The 14,762-nt window shown below is 42.7% G+C and overlaps 1 protein-coding gene across 1 annotated transcript in view; it reads left to right on the top strand.

The window, feature by feature from the left end:
• Positions 1-14,762, top strand: part of GAS6 (growth arrest specific 6) — a 41,327-nt gene that overhangs the window by 18,337 nt on the left and 8,228 nt on the right. Inside the window, exons 5-11 of the mRNA XM_080375509.1 lie at positions 2,316-2,438; positions 4,002-4,121; positions 6,138-6,263; positions 7,409-7,530; positions 8,321-8,439; positions 8,830-9,019; positions 14,471-14,635. Coding sequence (XP_080231635.1) covers positions 2,316-2,438; positions 4,002-4,121; positions 6,138-6,263; positions 7,409-7,530; positions 8,321-8,439; positions 8,830-9,019; positions 14,471-14,635 — 965 coding nt within the window. The remainder of the gene's footprint in view (positions 1-2,315; positions 2,439-4,001; positions 4,122-6,137; positions 6,264-7,408; positions 7,531-8,320; positions 8,440-8,829; positions 9,020-14,470; positions 14,636-14,762) is intronic.

The following is a 14,762-nucleotide window of genomic DNA, read 5'->3' as shown; positions in this document are numbered from 1 at the left end:
TTTTTCACTGTGAGGTTGAACCAGCACTAGCACAAGTTGCCCAGGGAGGTTGTGGAGTCTCCATCTCTGGAGATAGTCAGAACCTGTCTAGACAGTGTCCTGGGCAACTGGCTTTCAGTGGCCCTGCTTGCTTGAGCAGTGGGGGGTTGGACAAGTGACCTCCAGAGGCACCTGCCAACACAACCATTACTGTGATTCAAATCTAAGGTGCCCGCTGCAAACAAAAATGTTGTTCAGTGCTTTATAAGACATCAAAAGGAGTTGCTTTTGCCTGCACTCACATAAATGTTAAAGTTTTTTCAAAGCAGCCTGTCATGAAGGTAAATTTCAGGGTCACACAGAGGAAGTTAAGAAGAGACATGCAGAAGCAGTATAACCCTGACTAAAGTAGGTGTTAATCCAATTCTTAACTTCTCTCAATTTGAGAAGTCTGACAGGGCTACTAATCTACAAACAGCTTCTCTCCCTACATGACTCCCTGCCACCCCATATGCCCATCAATTCACAAATAATGTTTCAGAATATTATGGAGAGTCTGAACTGGACGTTGGTGAGCATCGGTCTCAGTAGAACCACTGTATGAAACAGGGGCTACTGCTTGCTTAATGTGTACCCACTGAGCACTTTTTGAACTGCAAATCTAGTATCACAGACCAAACTTGGTCTGCAGAGGGCTGTTGCTGATCAGGTGCTGGAAATGTTCCTGTCTGGTCCACTTTTCATAAACTTTTCCTTTTGTCTGCACTGAACCAGGTTTCTGCTGAGTTGTAAGCATGTGCTGCCAAAATTGTAGGATTGCAGAAGCCATTGCTAATGATAGTAGTTCTTCCTTTAAAGGCTGCTGGCTGCAGCAGCTGCCAACAGTTCCTGTATCATGCACCCAAAGAACTGGGCAGAATCATTGCTTTGTAGCTATGTCACCCCCACTGTGGGGACACAGCTGGTCAGGCAGGAGAAGCTGCCATGCACGTTCATCAGAAGAGAAGCGCGGGCATCATGCATTCAAGTTGTAGGATTTCCTTTTCCAATACATTCCACGTGCTGGTGAGTCCGGAGGACAGCGGGACTGTTTAACTGCTCCAGTGTAGAAGGTCAGTCCCATGGTGAATATACATTCACTCAGGTTTGCTAAGGCTATGGTCAGGTTCAGACATTCTCTGTAGAAGGTGGCATCCATGGCAGACTGGACTGTGATTAAAGTTCACCCAAGGGCAGAAAGGCTGCAGAAGGCCTGTCCCTCCTGAACCCCACTGCTGGAAGGGGTATGTAAACAGAAAGGCGCTTTGACTGGGTGAGCTTTGCAGTCTACAGAACGAGCTTCTGCACTGCTCCTTCTGGTTAAGGTTGTGTGGACACTTAACACATTCATGTTTTTCAAAGATCACTGATCTAGAACACTGGTCTAACAGGTTACTACTACATGATAGCGACTAACTAATTTTTTGCAAGGGCAAGGGTTTTCTTTCATCCTTCCTTTAGCTATCTGTGCAAAGCACTGTCCCTGGGTGCTTTGCAGGTAGATGGGTAGGGTGAATTTGGACAGGTGACTTCCATTCGCTGAGCAGTTATAGAATAGTTTGATATTTGTTCCCCCGATCCTCCCCAAAGTATAGTGACTAATCTCTTGGTGCTTTCCTATGGACAAAATCCATTTGCCAACTATTGGAACTTGGCGTAAAAATCAGTGGCAGACTTTACTTTGTGCTGACCCCATAGGAACATTGTGCTGTCTGTGAACTGGATTACTGGTTTGCTATCCTTACGCTGTTAACACATTGCTATTTCTTTTTTATTCTTATTCTGTGTAACAGAAAAGCCTGAGTTGGACAGCTCTGACAAAAAATTCAGATATAAACCTTTGCTAGCCACAAATCTATGAGCCCTGGTAAATCCTCAGCTGAACTACCAAAAGTAATTGAAAAAGAGTACCTGTCCGTCCTTGAGTACTTTAGTTACTACCTGCTTTCTATTTTCTCCAAAACCAGGGAGAGTAGAATTAACTTTCTTCAAAATGAGCTACTTTGAGCTGTTTCTTTCAGGATGTGCCCTTCAGATACGGGAGTGGTAGCTCACTCCCTTTTGCAATGAAATGAATTCCACTGCACGTGCTCTGCAAAAGTCCTGGCACAGCTTGTTTGGCATGTGAGCCCTACGAATTAGCTTCCAGTTTTGCCAGGTGTGAGTATTTCTGATAGTGATTCCCCATTGCTGTTTATGCTTCTTGACTTTTAATGAGAATGAAACACCTGATTGTTCAGTGAGTTCAATGTATTGTTCTGTTTTGTTTTGGGGTTTTTATTCCTTACATAAATCAGATTTGCCAAACCAGTGTTCTCCTGATCCTTGTCACAAAGAGGGGACTGTCAAATGTGAAGATCTCAAGGGGGACTTCTATTGTGAATGCAAGCATGGCTGGCAGGGAAAAACATGTGAAAAAGGTAATTGGCTTTCATTATCTTTTATACTTGTAATGGAGATGTGTTGGGTTTTGCTGTATTCTCAAATGGTCACTGATACTGTGCTGCACAATTCAAGTCACAGGATTGAACCACACCACACACACTGCTCATGTTTTTACCCTTCTGTGGCTCAGGTAACTCTTTCACGTCAACATTTTCATATGATTTTAATGGATCTCAGCTTGATCTTGGCAAGGTAATCTAAGAAGTTATGCTCCAACATTTTGTCCCACCCCTCTGAAAGGGGCAGCAGAAGCAGAGTTGTAGTGACTTTTCAAGCAGAACTGCTGCGGCTGCTGCTGTGAACCCTGGTGAAACAGATCACAGACTGCAGAGCCAGAGAAGCTGGCCCATCTTCCTTTCTAACATCCCTCAATGGGAACAGTTACTGCCAGCAGGCAAGTTGGGGTCTGAGTGTGATGATGCACAAACCGATTAAATTCTTCTGTTAAAGCCTCCTTGCTAGTAGGACCTTATTCCATAACTGCTTAATCCCACTGTGTGTTTCCATCCACCTCTGAAGAGAATATTTAGGCAGAAATGATTTGTGCAAGAAGTTCCAAGCCCCCCAAGTGCTTTATTTATTCTTTTATGAAGTACCAAAGTTATCTTCCCTCCTCTTGTTCTCTGGTTTATGTTTCTTGCTGCTGCCTGCAAGGCTTCCTGTCAGGGCCACTGCTTTTTTGCCTGCCAATATTAAGTAATTGCCAGAAATCGCATTCAGCCAGTCCAGAATTGTGGCAACCAAGACAGCAGGAGATCCAAAGCCCTTCCCTCTGATGTAAATATTGTGGGGAGATTATAGGATCACTCACAAGCAGCTTATTTAAGCATTTGAGACAGTTGAGTGATCAGTGTGCAATCAGCTTTGAGAGCTCAGCAACTGATCGGTCTGAAGCGTATGTCCTCTTTTTCTTATGAAATGCCATGAAATGTGCTGTTCTGCCCATCAGCTAACTCTAGAGTCCCATATACAAATGGGATATAATGAGCAGTAGGGCAGAATGAGGCTGAAATCTGGGCTCTGCTGGATTTAACAGGCTTTGGCTGCCAACTCGGTGAAGCACGGTTTAGCTCATAGTGCTCAATAGCTGTGAACTTAAAACTTCTTGTGTTCTTACGTGTTCTGTAGTAGTAAGGATATATAGTTCTTGGTTTATTTAAAGCTTTTATCCTGAACTTACTGGTCATAATATGATTTTAAAAGTTAGTTATGGTATAAAACACATCGGTTATAATTAGCTGGCTTCTGCAAACAAACTTCTTCACCTCCACAGTGACTAAAGATACTCTTTTGTGTTCTCAGAGCTATGAAGGAGAGACTCAGCAGTTCCTTCTCTGTCTTTTTGGGTTTTATTAAATGAACTTGAGCTAATGTACTTGATGTGTCTGAATTAAGTCTTTGTGCTTTTTGTAATCGTTGTGTTGCAGCTGTAATAGAGTTTCTTGTTTGGTCTTTCTCCTTCCCAATGCCTATCCCACACTCACCCTCCAGATTATTTAGAGGTGAAAAACTGACTGTAACACTTTCTTCTGACATAGATATTGATGAATGCAGAACACAGAATGGTGGCTGTAACCAGCTGTGCCTCAACAAGATAGGCAGCTACCGTTGCTCGTGTTACAGTGGTTACACTCTTAAAGACAGCAAAACATGTGAAGGTAAGCTTTGTGGGCTGCTCACTTTGCTACTTCAGTGGGTGCTTAGTGTCTTGTGACTGTATTTCTGAGAGCTGGGCTGCCCTGAGCTGCCCTGGTCTGCTCCCTAGCTCAGCAGAGACTTGCTGGTAGCTCCTGTTAGCTGTGCTCTGCTGGGGCGGTACTGGGTGCTCCAGCCAGAACTGCATGCCTGGGCTTGTCAGCAGTCACACCATGCTGCTCTCCAATATCATAACACAGGCGTGATTCTGAGAGGATTTGTGACTTGGGTTATGCTAAATTGGTTTAGCTGATCAGTCCTCATATCCTGACATTGAGAGGAGGAAGGGCTGGCCAGTTGCATCATTAGGAGTCTTTCCAGTCTCACGGTGTCATAGTATATCAGCCATTTGTTTTTCTTTTGTGTGCTTCTTATTTAGTTTTTTTCTGAATTTGGGTATGTGTGGCAGCTATTGAATTCAGGTAGATACAGGTGGATGAATTCACTGCAACTGAATATTAATAGCTGTAGAAAGGCCCTAGTGAAGGTCGGTAGCTATTTTACCTAGCAGCTGAGAACAGAAAGCAGGGATCTGGCATACTTGATTGAAACTGCAGAATGACTTTACATAACCCAAACTTAAGCAACTGAGATTTTAAAAGTGTTAAGAAACTGCAGGCTGAGACACAGACTTATTAACGATCACAAGTGGCTCTTAAAGTTTTGAGTATCTCATGAAAAAACAGGTAAGTCTGTGTATGCAACTCTTACAGATGGATGTGAGGACATACTTCTAAACAGTTTGTGTACCTGATCTGAACAACATATTAATGCTACCAGCAAAAAAACAGTGAAATTTTATTTCTGTGTCATTTCCACTGTAAAAAAGTCATGGCTGTATAGATTACATGGGCTTTCTAATGGGAACAGCTGCTTAGAAGAGCCAGCATCACTTTTGAATTGTCCTCTGGTGCCAGTTGACATGGACAGGTAGACAGCAAGTAGGCTTGCAATTATGTTTGATTCTGTATTTATGTGTATTTGTGTAATACCCTAGTACTCTCTATTAGAGCACTGTGGACATAGCTTGTAAGCATTCTGTAGCTTCAGCTTGTGACCCTCCTGCTTGCTGAGGTTACTGTCAACTGTGGTTAATGCCACCTGACATTTATCATTGCATTTCAATTTTCTTTCGCATTTATTCCTGTCATCATGTTCACACACTAAAAAGTTAGGTTTTGTCTGTTCATTTGTAGGCTACATAGCATACTACATAGACTACCATCGACCAGTTTACCCATACGTGGGAAAATCACAAGGTGTAACATGTAATCATAGTTTTAACATGTACTAGAAAGCAAAAGTAAATATCACACTCTCAGTATACTGCAAATGTTTTGTCAACACCAGGATTTTCCTGGTTATTAGTTAACTTTTAAAAACCCACTTGATTGTTTTTATGGACCTCCAGTTCCAGTCCATTGGCTGCCTTCATGGTGAAACCCCACGACATCTCTCAGACGTGACTTCTGCTCTGTGACAAATTGGGCAGCTTCAGTTTCCCTTTGCCACTACAGATCAACAGATTTAGATCTTAGTTTCGTGAATGCATGAAAAATTATTGTTAGCCTGGCTGAGGAAGGAGGACAAAAATCTATGATGTCTACAGGCTGAGTGTTCCTTCTGTGTTTTGGTAAAATTCATACTGCTGTTCCTCAGTTCCTGCTTGCCGCTTTTTTAACCCAGAGTTTTAGCCCCCTGAATGAAGCAGGGCTTTTTGGTTTTGTGGGAGTTTTTCTCCTGGCTCACTTTGCATCATTTTTTCCAGTAGTGGTTAATGGCTTAAAGAAAGACAAACTGGTTTTGAAAGCCTGAAGTCACTTATAGCTAGCTAACCCTGGAAGCAGATTCTTAAAGATACTGTTTTTCAGTTACCAAAGTCATGTAGGGATCTCTTGACCCTGAGCCCACTCCAATGTGTGAACAGTGTAGTGATTATACTCCTCTGAAGTTGTGTTGTTTAATTGCTTGTTTTACAGACATAGATGAGTGCACAGCATCAGCAGACATCTGTGGAGAAGCTCATTGTAAAAATTTAATAAGCTCATACGAATGTATTTGTGGTGCAGGCTACAAGTACGATGACACGAGAAAGACTTGTCAGGGTAAGCTCATGAAATAACATCATGTTAACATTTATTACATGATTTAAAGCTATAAACAACCAGAAATTTAATTTCAGGCTTCGGTAAAAGCTTTTGTAATCTTGCTTGCACTGTGGACTTCTGTTCCCTTTTCCTGGTCGTGGGTTTGGAGTTTTCAGTCATCTTCGAGTTCATTGAGTTTGCACTCATCTTTGATGACTTGAATCAAGCTGCACGAGCCAGAGTACTGAGGTTTCTTGAATTTATGACAAGTGTAAGATCTGGTGGAAGCTCAGAAGCATCTGTGCATGTTGCTGTCTCTCTTTGTAGGACAAGAAAAGTTACAGAGCACTAGCTGTTGTTCTTTCAAAACCTGTCTTGTGATATTACTCTGAACTAGGAGCTTAATATGCATTGGAACCATGCACAGTTCTGCTGGCTACACTGCCTGCAAGCTTTCTCAACGGAGTAAGTTTTGAAAGTATTCCAAAACTAGCATTGTTCCCTGCCTTTTGTCTAAGTTAATATAATGACTTGAACTGCACGCCAATCAGCCCTACCGGGCTCTAAGTGTTTATGTCTGCCTGAGGAGATCCCTGTGGGCCATTGCCGTTTGTTTTCCTGCATTCATTTGTGAAGCGGATAAAAAACAAGCCAAAGGGAAAAAAAAAAAAAGATTAAAAAAAAAAAAAAGAAAATAATGAATGAGAAACTGAGCTTTTACTTGTCTGTTGAGGATCCACCTGCTGAGTAGCAATGATGAAGCAAGCAGTCCCTGAGTTGAACGTGAGTTGAAGGAGCCAGAGCCAGTCAGCACAGGCGTAGCAGAAGGGGCCTGAAGGGAGCAAGTCTTGTCTAGAAGTTAAAGCACAGAGCTCTGCACCAGCAGACCAGGAGTTGAGCTCTGCTTCCAGCCTTCCCACTGACTTGCTGTGTACCTTTGGGCAGCTGGAATCTCTGAAAATAGATTTGTGCAGATGCTAATTCTAACTCTTCCCTCCCGTAAAGATGTGGCATAGGGTAAGTACTGGCTACAGAGCACTTGGGCATGCTCAAATGAAAGGTGCTACAAAACAGCACTGATACGGGTTTTTTCCCCCAAGTGATTCATGTTTAAACAAACTCAGTTGCTGTTTTCTCCCCTCTTCTTTGCTGGTTTTGTGTAGATATAAATGAATGTGAAGAAAAGCTCTGTGAACAGACCTGTGTCAACTCGCCAGGGAGTTATACTTGTCATTGCGATGGCAGAGGGGGAGTAAAACTTTCCCGGGACATGAATACGTGTGAGGTATGTTAGTCTTCCTTGCCATAACTGCAGAACAGACCTTTATTTTACATTGCAGTTAAGAATAACCGGTGAAGCTCTGGACCAAAGCCACTTGAGCTGAGTGACCAGCATGAGGGAATCATATTAGCAAAGTCACATAAGCTGGGAACAGTAGCTCTCTTGAAAAGAAAATTTCTCCTTAAAGGCTCTCTTCTTGGGCTCCTCCTGTCCCCATTCCAAAAAGAATATACCAGTGATAGCCCTGCCAGCCCTCTGGCAGAGCTGTCTCATTTGGCTACGATTACCTCTGGCTGCACAAGCTTTTCTGAGTTAGACTCACGAGTTACCTCTGGCTGCACAAGCTTTTCTGAGTTAGACCCAGTGGGATGGTGCAAAGGTCTCAGGGTGTATGGTTTAAGTTACAGACTGACACTTGCACTTGATGCTTTTATCCTCCAGGCATTTGAGGTTGATGGGCTTCAGTGGCACAGGCTGCTTCTGCAGAAACCAACCAGCAGTAAGTTCTTAGCACATCTTTTGTTGCAGGCATAATACTGCAGCAGAAAACCTGTATCTTATGAGTATGATTTCATTCTGCAATAGGAAAACATTCCCCCAAGGCAGATAGAAAGGAGGAGGGAAGGAAAGAGGAAATGTTCTCAGTACCAAAACAACTGTATTTTGAGAGTATGGACATTAAAGTGCCCTAACCTACTGTGTGTACAGCAACTACATGAGAAAAGGAGGCATACTCTCTGATTCTCTTTCTTCTGTGTGAGAATAACCACTCAAAAATGTGTTTTGATTATAGGACATAATACCATGTGTGCCTTTTGCTGTTGGAAAAAGTATTAAATCCTTGTACCTGGGGAGGATGTTCAGTGGCACTCCTGTTATCAGGCTGCGCTTCAAAAGGAAACAGCTGACAAGGTGAGGACGATTTAGAATGAGAGTCGAATGCACTGTCTGGCTTTAATGCATGCAATGGAGTTAAGTCATTACAATAAAAATTAGTCCTATGATCATCATTATTTGTTTGAATTATGGAGTCCTGTAAGGTGAAACGTTATCCAAACCAGTAATTGAGAGAGGCAGCCTTGACCGCAGAGCTCCTAGGATAATTGCTGAAGTGCAGTAATGTATTCTAGATGCTATTTTAAAACCCGTCTTCACAGCTTAAGTCTTTCAGGAGTGCATTAAAAGCTAGTATGTTTTAACAGAGCTTTGTAACTGCTAAAATTGATGGTATCTGTATGGAAAGTACTCTGTGGTTTTTGAACTCTGCATAACTAATTTATTTCTTGGCACCTGTGCGGTCAGACTTGTGGCTGAGTTCGACTTTAGAACCTTTGATCCTGAAGGTATCCTTTTCTTTGCTGGAGGCCATCAAGACAGCACATGGGTAGTCTTGGCTTTGCGCAAAGGACGGCTAGAGCTGCAGCTGAAATACAATGGAATAGGCCGCGTGACCAGCAGCGGACCACTTATCAACCACGGCATGTGGCAAACGGTGAGTCCAGATGACTGCTGGCGTCTTACCGGTAGTTCCTTGGCTTGTTCCTGACGGGCTCTGTCACGTGCAGCTAGACTTTGTGCATTCTTGAGAAGATGCTTTTCTATCCGTCTATCCAATCAGTGCATGCCAGTACATTATACGTTTGAAGGTGAGAAGGAAAAATATCCTAACAAATTGAATTATACTTTATATCCGTTGTACACTAGACTGCATCGCTAATTTGCACAACCAGAGCAGAGACAGTGCCTTTGAGATGCAGCAGTGCTAAGCTGACTTCACGTCAGTTCGAGAAGATGGCCCCTGGGTGAGGGCTGAAAGGGCGCAAGGGGGAAGGCACTCTGTAGCTGCTCTTTTAAGGATGTTTCCAAGGGTATTTGGCGTATGGGGGGTGTGTGTTGTTGCTTTTGTTTATTCGTTTGTTTGTTTAGTCACAGGGTTTAAATTTTCTGAGCCCTTGACAAATCTCTTATGCTACAGTATCCTTTTTTAAAAGTCTTCAGGCTTTTTGCTATATACAATAGACCATTTCCCTTGTAAAGATACTGGGGTCTATTAGAACCTCTGTGCTTTCTAACCTCTTCGTTAACATAATCCCAGCGATCTCCCCGGATGATGCACTGCATCTTGGAGCTTCTAAGGATTCATGCTCTTGACGCTCTCACAGAACATCTCCTGGTGACTCTGGAAGCATCATGGGTGTTATTATTTGTGACAGGATCATGAAAAGCATCCTGTAGTATGATCTACAGTAGATTAGCAGTTTGTATGTGCCTTCTCACTTCTGCCTTTTCCTCTCCTTTCATTTTTTATTACTTAATTACATCTTTCGACTTTTAAGTTGACGTGTCTCTTGGAGAGTGGGTGAGAAGTTCTCTGCTAACTCGCACATGAGACAGATGCTAGTATCTATGAATAATTTTCTGATTTAAGTTTTGAGTATAAAAAATATAAGAACTATACATTAAAGAAAAAAGCAAGGTGGGAAAAAAATTGTTGCTATTGAATAAATAAAGAAGCCCTTGAGTGCATTCAGTGTCAACTACTGACATTTGGTAATGTTTCCAGTGGATGAGGTGATGTTTAAGTCAGTTGCTTTGCTGTCAGTGAAACAATTTTAGGTTCCAAATGGAGAGCTGTAGAAGTTTAGCAAAGCTGTAGATAAAATGTATGACATGCTGTGTATCTTTACAGGTAGGAATAGCCTCAAGCCAGTTCTTACTAAATGTGTTGTAAGATTTGTTCTGCTAATTTGAAATATGGCAATTGTAGTTGCCTGCGCAGAGAAGATGGTGACAGAAGATGCGTAAAGCAGAGCTGATGCCACTGGGGTGACTTGGGAATCACAAAAAACAGTCATTACCAAGCTAAACTGTTTAACATGGGAGCGTAACATACTTGTTAAGTGCAAACTTCATTATGAAGTAATTACAAACTTTCCCATGTTAGTTTTGGGGGAGACAGCTAAAATGTATTTTCTTTGTTCAAGTAATACAAAAATGCTCAAACACGTGGGAGTTATGGGGTAAACAAAGGCTGTGCTTGCTTTCTGCAGGGAGAGAAGGCAGTATGATAAAAGTAAGTATCATTTCTAGGCAAGAAGTACTGGTCTCTGGCCAGCCATCAGTGTCAGGGCTCTTACCCCCAGGTACCATCATAAACATGAAATTGCTTGGCTGACTTGCTGCAGCAGTGCACTCTTTGCACATTTTTTGAGAGTGTATAAATCCTCTGGAAACCTTTCCCCAAGACTTTTTGGAACAGTGCAGACCAAGCTGTGGGTGCAGTGCAGGTGGACAGGACCCATGCCAAAGGAGGAGCAGAGGTGGCCCTGCAGCCACCAGTGCTGCCTTGCACATGGGCTGAGCAGGGCCTGGCAGCTGCCAAAGATAGAGTATGGGATCAGGTGGGAGAGAGCATCATGCGGTGTTGGCAGAGGAGTGCTTGCCTGGAGCAAATCAATGGCCATAGCTCTGTTGACAATCTTCCAAAGTGAAACTGTTAATGCTGTGTGTGATACTGGCCAAAGGCAGAAGGATTTACCCGCAGATGAGTGGCTGCAGGAAGAAGGAGCCTTTAGTCTCTTGACTTTATGGTTGACTCACCTCTAAGTCTTGGAATGCTGCTTGCATTGCTGGAGTGCTGTTGATTTCTCCTTTCTCTGCTCTGTTTTCTTATCCCTCGCCTCCACCCTATTGGTACTTCGTTCTCTTCTGCTTAACATCCGGTGTCACCCCTGTCTCTAAATAGCATTTAATGTATGGCTGAGCAATACAACTCTTAAATCTGTTCCTCCATTTTATCCCCTCTTTCATTTCTCCTTTTTCCTCTGTCCAGCATGGTTTTTAATTAGAAAATACCGTTGAGGAGGGGTTATTCATTTTTATCTGTCTCCTTTTATAAGACATGTAGCCACATTTCAAGTATGGGCTTGTGTGTACTTTCCAGCTTCACCTTCTGTGAAACAGAACCCCAACAACCTTTAGAGGTCACAGTCCAGACTCAAATGCAGTTTGGGAGCTTTAGTCTGAACTTCAATATACACAGGATCAAGCCCTTAGTTTTGGTTAAACCTAGACCAGTGGAGTCTGGATACATGGGAGAGCTTTATAGGGGTTGTGAGAAAATAGTAATTTTACTATTTAACTTTCAGCAGAGGAAAAAACAATGGCTATTTAAAACAAAAACATGAGAAAGAGCACCAGTAGTGTATATCTTTTGGTCTCTTGAGCAAAAGTTGCGTACTTTCATGGAAATATGAAGGCATTTTCAATATTTCTACCTGGGTGTTTTCTCTGATCTTGATCCCTCTTAATCTGTTTTTAAAAGATCATTCCCAGCATTGAAAAAACACGCAATCAATCCTCAGGAAGAACTTCTAATGTAGTTATTTGTGTGTAATCCAGCTGGATGAAGTGGCATGTATGAACTGATGGTAGTAGAGAATGCACTTGCTTTCTGTTTGGTTTGCATTTCCAAAAAAAGTCATCATTTTGTCTTATTTTCGATGTTTAGTTTAGTACCACTCTGAGGACAGTATGGTTAGCAAAAATAATAACCTACCTGCACCGTTAAATGTCAGAACTGAAGGTTAAGCAATCACAAGCAGATTCATGTTTGGCTTTAACCCTGCGGCTGCTTCTACTCCCATCCCTTGTCAGAGCTGTCCACTTGCTTTTCAGCAAAGAGGGGACAGGCTAGCTGTGTGCTATGAGTTATCCAGGGCATGAATCCAAAACACAAAGCTGACTACCCTTATGGCTAACCATATGGGAGCCCTTCGCTAGGAGAACTCCCCATGTGAATGTCCCTAGGCATGCTGTGGCAGTCAGCAGCTAGCTTCTCCTTGCAACAAAAGGAGGGAATTAGAGCAGCCTGCTGGCCACCAAAATGTTTCCCCTTGTGGTTTGTAGGTGATGGTCGTGCACCAGCAGTTAAGTTTTGAATATGAGGAACCCAAGCTGAAAGTGCCAGAGGGCAATGTGAAGCAGGGAGAAGGTAATTTCCTAAACTGGAATTTGTTGAGTTTCCACAGGGATTAACCCCGTCTCCTATGGAAGTTTCCACTGCTTTGCGTTTGTTGATATTAATGATCAGAAGCAGCTAAGAACTCAGACTATTTTCTTTTACATTTCTATGTTTTTACTTTCTATACAATCTAATAAAATTTTAGAAGGCCTTGAATTTGGGTGGCCCTGCAAATTGCAGGATTTCTTCACAGAAGAAGCACAGTATAGACATTGCTGCAGCTGGCTTTTCCCCATTCCTGTTTGCTCCATCGCTGCCCGTGATCTGTGCTAGGAGCAGGGAGATGGCCTGTGCCAGTTCCCTCTGGCACTCCACACCCCAGTGCCTTAGGGCAGTGGTGAACGTGACACCAAGCAGAGGCGTCGGAGAGTGAGTTTTTAGCTAGATAGCCAGTGTAGCTAAGGCAGTTGGGCTGTGGCTACCAGGACCTGTGGGCTTATGCTCCCACCCACTGAGTGGACTTCACAGCCTGCCGATGCCCAAAAAAGCCTGTTTGAAACTGGCTTGTGTGTCTCCATGGAATGCAGTCAGGAGGTGTAGATGCCACTTTAAACAAGCAGGTCAAGCCAAGTTAAGACAAATAAATTCATGTCCCATAGGATACAGCACAGAGCAACACACTAGGTGTAAAGAGTATTTTAGCAATATAAACCAGGCGGTACTGGTATCCGCAGGAGAAGAAAAAATTTGATAGTCGGTGAATAATCTTTTCTACTATCAAATCCACTTAATCTTCACTTTTGAAGACTGCAATCCAAAGGGAGTGTCCAGGTATAAACATGCTCAACCCTATCATCCTTTATGCTACAGCACTGAGCGAGATCTCAGCATAGCTGATGGAAACAATTTTAGGACAGCTGTTCTTGAAATGCCAAGGGAAAGATGCTCATGACCTGGGCTATTAGCAGGGAGAAGGAAGCATAAGTCTAAACAGCCACTGAAATAGATTTTTGCTTCTATACGTATAGCAGCTCACTGATGAAGACACAGCTGGGTGTTCCAGGGAAGCTTTATGGATGAAAAGTGGGCAGGTGGGGTATCTGTCAGAGTGGGAAAGAGTGCTATGCTGAATATTATGAAATAGTGGAGGTACGCTCCTTTCCTCTATACAGGAAGAAAGGGTTTGTGTTCTGCTACTGCCACAGAATGCCCTGCTGGTAGCAGGACCCAGGTCCCAAGGCAGCAGAATCCTTATTGCTGTGCAGCAGCCTGCTGCATGTCAGCTTTGTGCTTTGCCTTCTCCTCTCCCTCTGCAGAGCTAGCTGCTTTATAGTGCTTCTCTGTGCAGCCTGGTCACAATTAAAATGATAGGGTTTTTTGAAATTTCAGTGGCAATAGAATCTTCCTAAGATGCTAAGGGCTACTAGGAAGTATCTCTTCATAGACATGGAGGTAAAACGTGCAGACCTTTTTAGAGGAAAAAAACCCAAAACAATTACACATTTTTTATTACGCTCTCAAAAATCACATCTATTGTTCTTTTTCCAGGGGTTAGTATTCAAGGACTGTGGCTGGAAAGCTCCTGCATTATCTTTCACTGGTCCAACAAAAGACATCTGTTTCCAGCTTTTCCTTTAACATGCAGTTGTAATAGGAAGTTTCTCATTAGTAACATTATTGCATTTATATTTTGCGTAGAGAAACCTGCAAGTGTCATGTAGTTAATCCACTCGTATTTTTGTGTAGCTGTTTTGAAGTACCTGGGCTGTCTTCACTGTTAGGGTAACTAACAGGTTGCTTTCTAGAGTAAAGATTTAAATATCAAGGTGGAATGTAACTTAAAAATTAGACAAAGAGGCTTGAGGACAAAAAATATTTCTCCATCTTGGGGATTTCACTGGTGGTGTCTGTCCTTTAGTTGAGGCTGCAGGTAAGTTCTTTTTATACTGAATTATTCTATTTGCAATTTTACTTTTTCAGATCTCTGTTGAAGAACTCGAAAGAAGTTTGGTTATAAAGGTCAACAGGGATGCAGTTATGAAAATAGCTGTCTCAGGGGATCTGTTTACTCTAGACAAAGGACTGTATCAGCTGAATTTGACAGTAGGAGGCATTCCTTTCAAAACAAAGGACCTTATTCTACCGGTAAGCACTATCGATCGCTCATGTTACTTTGCATGCCTGAGAGGCTTGATTTCATCTTCTCTTGGGGTAGTGTAAGTCCTTCCTGTGAGCAGTTCAGCCTGCCCTGAAACAGGTGAAATAATCACCT

Source organism: Falco punctatus (genome assembly GCF_963210335.1).
Source record: "Falco punctatus genome assembly, chromosome: 2".
Lineage (NCBI taxonomy): Eukaryota > Metazoa > Chordata > Aves > Falconiformes > Falconidae > Falco > Falco punctatus.
This window is presented reverse-complemented; position numbering and strand designations above follow the sequence as displayed.